At 49.9% G+C, this 6,000-nt stretch overlaps 1 protein-coding gene and 1 long non-coding RNA gene across 5 annotated transcripts in view; both read right to left on the bottom strand.

The window, feature by feature from the left end:
• Nucleotides 1-988: 988 nt before the first annotated feature.
• The window catches only part of FRMD8 (FERM domain containing 8), a 21,725-nt gene continuing 16,713 nt past the window's right edge, over nt 989-6,000 (bottom strand). For all 4 annotated transcript variants that reach the window (XM_028709659.2, XM_028709660.2, XM_028709661.2 and 1 more), the window contains exons 10-11: nt 5,197-5,401; nt 989-2,814 (exon numbers count right to left, since the gene is read on the bottom strand). In XM_028709659.2, coding sequence (XP_028565492.2) covers nt 2,696-2,814; nt 5,197-5,401 — 324 coding nt within the window. In that variant the 3' untranslated portion in view covers nt 989-2,695. The remainder of the gene's footprint in view (nt 2,815-5,196; nt 5,402-6,000) is intronic.
• LOC144325908 (uncharacterized) lies at nt 2,937-5,162 on the bottom strand. Its single transcript, XR_013391065.1, has 2 exons — nt 3,937-5,162; nt 2,937-3,575 (listed from the first exon to the last, which is right to left on the bottom strand). It is a non-coding gene; the product is annotated as an uncharacterized LOC144325908 (long non-coding RNA).

Here is a 6,000-nt window from a genome sequence, read left to right as displayed (position 1 = left end):
CCAATAAAATATGTTTAATGTAATAGTAATTGTAGTTAATAATAATAATGCTGCTGCTGAGGATATTAGTGGTTAGGATGCCAGACTAGGAGCTGGGAGAGACTAAGGTTCAAATCCTCACTCAGCTATGAAACTCACTTGGGCCAGTCTAACCTACATCGCAGGGTTACGGTTGCGGGAATTAAATGAGGAGGGAGAGCAATGTGTGCCACCTTGAGTTCCTTGGGAGAGGAATGTGGGAGACAACTGTAAGCGTAAGAAACTGTGGTGGAGCAGAAGAGGGGAAAGTCTTCGTTCGAATCCCTTCACCCTCATCAGGGATGCCTGTGCTCAAATGCACACACACAATACAGACACTTGAGCCTTGCCCCCTGTTCAGTTGCCCCCCACTTCCTCTGGCCTCAGTATTAGGAAAATGGTTACGAAAAGGAAATACAAGGAGCTTCCTAGGTTTAAAGTAGGCCTGGCACTAAATGCTTAAATATAAACCTTTGCTTGAATGCCAGGCAGACGACGTGAGCCCCATGTAGGGCAAGAAAGGAGAAGGCAAGAAAAATGTGGGGACCCTGAGAATAGCCTGGGCTGGAGAGTTATTTTAGAGGGCGTACAACTTCTAGGAAGAACATGGAGGATAGGAATGTGCAGCTGTTGGGAATGCGGAGCAGTGGCGGCCCCTGGCGGGGTTGGAACATGAGCAGTAAATTATACAAATGACATTCCTGGCCAAGCGTTTGGGAGCATGCTGAGCACGCCCAGTAGGAGCAACTGAAGCCTCGCTCCTGCCCTCTCTTGGAGTAGTTTCCCTCCCCTCCCCACCCCAGCCCATAGAGAGAAAAAGGCCAGAGCATCTTTTATTGTGATATGTTTGATGCAAGCACTGCAATGCTGCAGTTTTAGCAGGAACAGAGGATGTTCAGCCTATCCCCTGATACTTTGGACATGCTCAGAATAATAAAAATGTGATGTTTTAAAACAATACAGCGCATACTCAGATCCACCATTTTTATTGCAACAAACAAATGATCCTTTATACAAAGTTAGTGAGTTAACACACACTGAAAATAAAGATTAGTGTAAAACACGTTGCATAGTATTTCTTTGGAAGTTAAAAAAAAGGCACTTTCCCCAAACTTTGCTTGCAAGATGAGGTTTCTCCTACCGTGCCTTCTGTGGCTAGGTCAATGCCCAGGTCCCTACGAGCAAGTTACAAAGCGCAGCAGTGGCCTTAAGAGGCACAGCATGGAGAGAGATGCTGGCAGAGGGGGGAGCAATCACAGCTGCAAAGACATCCCTCACGGATGCTCTGCAGGCTTAGGGAGAAGGAAAATGGTGAGGAGATCTGTGCAACACCAGCTCCCATCAGCACTGACCACTGGCTCAACATCTGCAGGGCCACAAGTTTCCCAGTCCCTGAACTGGCAAAGCTAGGGCTTTTCTAGATGTAATGACATCCACCCTTTGCCACAAAAAAGTTCTTTGGGTTCAAAGTTGCTTGCAGCAGTTCAACATAGTTTTTTTCTCCCAAGTGCAGAAGTGAATGTACAACCTCAAACGGGGTACGTATGTTTAAAGTTAATAGATGCACTAAACACCACTCATTTCTTGCCCAATTCTGGGAGGCTTCCAGATGTGTCGATGGGTTATGTGTACACACATCACGATCCAGCTGTGCCCTATCTGAAAATGCAATTGTGCCTTTCTAAACACCCAAATATAAAATGGAAATATGGCACATTTCTCCCCTAGAGTTCACATCTCTCAGAGCACACCTTTGTTTTGAATATTCCCAGCCTGCTAAGGTACAATGCTTAATAACATTCCCTGTTACAATTCTGGAGTGAAATTAAATTTTCTGCAAAAGGCAAAAAGAAATAAAATGTGTGGAGCCCTCGTGTTGCATAAATCCTTCCTTGCAGCAGTACCAACATATGGCTATGTTCAGGCTACTTCAAGGGAATTGGAACCTATTTTTTGGGAGTGGGGCATTTACGATGAATGAAGAAGTTGTTCAGATGTGCAGACAAAAAACCCCTTCAGAATGCCAACATTGGGGGCTGTAGCTGGGTGTGGGGAGGTGCAGCTACTACAGAGCTCACTCACCAGAGCTGCATCTCAGGCAGACAAACTCTTCTGCAAATAAACATGCTCTGACTTGCATCTGAAACGGTGTCTCCCAGCCCTGCTTCCTTCAAATGCTTTCCCCCTATAGCTCCCCAGTCACCAGGCTCTCTGTAAGGAACAGGAGAAATGTAGTGGGGCTTGAAATAAATGAATGAAACAAGTATCTTGTCTGCAAAAAAAGAGTGTTTCTGAAGATGCAACTGCTGGAATAAGAGGCAGGTCAAGGCAAGCAGGTATCTGATGCAAGATTAGAGCTCAGCTTTCCCTCTGACAGTGGACCCCAATGTTCTTCCTCCTTGCCCTGAACCTCATATGCGCGGCAGAACCAAATTTGGAGAAAAAGCAGAGCAGGAGGCAGGACTCAGCCATCAGAGGACAGACAGCTGCCTGGATCCTCGGCTGCACACTGAGAACAAACTCAGAAATGGGGAGAAAAGTTACTTGAGATGTATTGTGGGTGTGGGATTTTGGAGGGGGGAGAGTTTGGCTTCAATCCCAGAAGGTGGTTAGAATGCCGACAGCTCAGCTGCCCCCCAAGTCGATTGGTCCCAATAATGCTACCCGCTGAAGGCAGTCAGCCCTGCTCCAGATTCTCTGCCCCCCGGACAGCCGAGTAGGAGGTGGGGGCGTTGGACAACTGGCGGCCAAAGAATGAGGTAGTCCGGCGGGGTTTCACCCTCTTGATTTCTTTCCCTGGGGAGAGAAGCAGAAACTGTTCAACAACAGCAAGGCAGTCCAGTCCAGGTCCAGCAGTGCAGAGATAACAATGGTTCCTACCCCAAGAGGAACCTTGCCGGGGGGGGGGGGATTGTTAAAAATATATATATATGTCCCTCTAGTCCAGCATCACGTTTTCCTCAAGCAGAGCAGTGAGGCGACAACCCTCTTCAGTGTTCCTTATCCCAAGGACTCAGCAATCCGAGGTAGACTGTCCCTATGCTTGGAGGCTCTGTTTCTCTGGTACGGCCAACAGTCATCAAATCAGGGGTTTAATCTGACAATTGAATAGATCAGGGGTGGGGAACTGGTACACCTAGCTCAGCACCCTGGGAAGCCCAAGAAGCAGGGCATGAGTCCAACAGGCCCCCCCTCTCCTGCTCTTTGCAATTCCAAGCCACTGGCACCTAGGGGTGGGGTGGGGTGGGGGCTTCTGGTCCTGGAGGCTGTCTACAGCACCATAAATTAGCCTCATCCCCGTTTAAAGCCATCCAAGTTGGTGGGCCGTCGCTGCTTCTTGTGGGAGTGAGTTCCATAGTTTAACAATGCACTTTGGTTTTTTTTTTTTTATTTCCATGCCATATTGCGTTACAAACTATGAACTTTGTGTAGAAGTGCTGGGTCCAGGCAAAGTCTCCTACCCCTCCCTTACTTTTCACAGTACTCTACTAGAATGAGAAAGAAGAAGAAAAACCCTCTCTAGTCACCTCTTCCATATCATGCATGGTTTTAAACACCTCTTATCATGTTCCCGAGGGATGCGGGTGGCGCTGTGGGTAAAAGCCTCAGCGCCTAGAGCTTGCCGATCGAAAGGTCGGCAGTTCAAATCCCCGTGGCGGGGTGCGCTCCCGCTGCTCGGTCCCAGCGCCTGCCAACCTAGCAGTTCGAAAGCACCCCCGGGTGCAAGTAGATAAACAGGGACCACTTACTGGCAGGAAGGTAAACGGCGTTTCCGTGTGCTGCACTGGCTCGCCAGATGCAGCTTTGTCACACTGGCCACGTGACAGCGCTGGCCCCCGGCCTCTTGAGTGAGATGGGCGCACAACCCCAGAGTCTGTCAAGACTGGCCCGTACGGGCAGGGGTACCTTTACCTTTACCTTCTATCATGTTCCCACCTGACTTTTTTTTCTAAGCTAAAGGGCCCCAAGCGCTGTCCACCTGAGCCCCTGTGGTGTAGTGCCTAGTGTGTCAAACTAGGACCTGGGAGTCCAGAACTCAAATCTCCACTTGGCCATACAGCTTACAGGGTGTCCCTGCCTCTCTCAGTTTAGCCTACCTTACTGGCTTGTGGTGGGGATTAGATGAGGAGGGGAGAACCCTCTGTGCCACCTTGAGCTTCTTGCAGAATAAGGTGGGCTATAAAAGCTATAAATGGGAAAGATTGAGGGCACAAGGAGAAGGGGACGACAGAGGACGAGATGGCTGGACAGTGTTCTCGAAGCTACGAACATAAGTTTGACCAAACTGTGGGAGGCCATGAAAGATAGGAGTGCCTGGCGTGCCCTGGTCCAGGGGGTCACGAAGAGTTGGACATGACTAAACGACAACAATAAATGCAACAAAAGAAAATTGCAACGGCAGCTGCTCCAGCTGTTCAATCAATTTTGTCGCCCCTTTCCCTCTCAGCTCTTCGTGACGAGGCAACTGGAACTCCACACAGAGCTCCAAAAGGGACACAACAGAGGCTTGTGTGTAAGCATTGTGATATTCGCCAGTTTCGTTTTTTTTGATCCTTTTCATAACGCTGTTGTTGGGCTCCAACTCCCAGCACCCCCAGTCAGTGGGGCAATTGGTGAGGGATGCTGGAAGCTGTGGTTCTGCAACGTCTGCCCCCTGAGATATATTTGTCAGACACCTGGGGAGGGGGCTTTTTGGGGGAGTCAAAAGACGGCATCAAAATAACGTAGTACAGTTGTACCTTGGAAGTCAAATGGAATCCATTCCAGAAGTCTGTTCGACTTCCAAAACCAAATTATGGCTTCTGATTGGCTGCAGGGAGCTCCTGCAGCCAATCAGAAGCCGTGGAAGCCCCGTCGGACATTTGTGTTCCAAAAGAACATTTGCAAACAGGAGCAATCACTTCCAGGTTTGCAGCGTTCGGGCGCCAAAATGTCTGAGTTCCAGGGTGTTTGACAACCAAGGTACGTCTGTACCTGGAAGGCCACAGGCTCTCTCTGCAGCTGTTTCCCACAGTGGTCAACCACAATCTACCTCTGGGAAGCCAAAAGACCTCACAAAAAAATAACTTAACATCCCCCCACCCCTAGCATAGGCTGCATTGCCTCCCACCCTATCAACCACACAAACTTCTGCAACTGGCACCCCCCCCCCCCGGCTCCTCGCTTTTGCCAACTTACCTTCCTCAACATAGTCTATGGTTGAAAGATGCTGGATCCGGCTGCAGAGGACGCTGTTCTGCCGCTGGAGCTTGGGGTGCCGCCTGTCAGTTGGGGGGCTCTGGGACGCAGAGGAGGAGGATGCAGCGCTGGGGTCCAGAGTTCCCCCCTCGGCAGCCGTGTTCAGCTCAATGCAATACTCTATCAGGCCGCTCATAAGTTCAGCCTGGAGGGAAGGAAGGAGCAGCAGCTAACTGCAGCGGTTAAGAGTGCTGGGCTAGGGCCTGGGAGACCTGAGTTCAAATCCCCACTTGGTCATTATTGTTAGCATTGAATTATATAGTGCCATCAACGTGCATAGCTCTGTGCACAATTAAAACAAGCAGTCCTACCCGCAAAGCTCACATGAAGCTCACTGGATGACCTTAGGCCAGTCACTATTTGAAGTTAGTAAAGTAAAGGTACCCCTGCCCGTACGGGCCAGTCGTGTCTGACTCTAGGGTTGTGCGCTCATCTCACTTAAGAGGCCGGGATCCAGCGCTGTCCGAAGACACTTCCGGGTCACGTGGCCAGCATGACAAAGCTGCATCTGGCGAGCCAGAGCCGCACACGGAAACGCCGTTTACCTTCCCGCTAGTAAGCGGTCCCTATTTATCTACTTGCACTTAGGTGGGCAGGAGCTGGGACCGAAAGACGGGAGCTCACCCCGCCGCGGGGATTCGAACCGCCGACCATACGATCGGCAAGTCCTAGGCACTGAGGTTTTACCCACAGCGCCACCCGCGTCCTTTGAAGTTAGTAATATTACATTATTATTTATATTTC

This window comes from Podarcis muralis, chromosome 16 (assembly GCF_964188315.1).
Source record: "Podarcis muralis chromosome 16, rPodMur119.hap1.1, whole genome shotgun sequence".
NCBI classification, from domain to species: domain Eukaryota; kingdom Metazoa; phylum Chordata; class Lepidosauria; order Squamata; family Lacertidae; genus Podarcis; species Podarcis muralis.
This window is presented reverse-complemented; position numbering and strand designations above follow the sequence as displayed.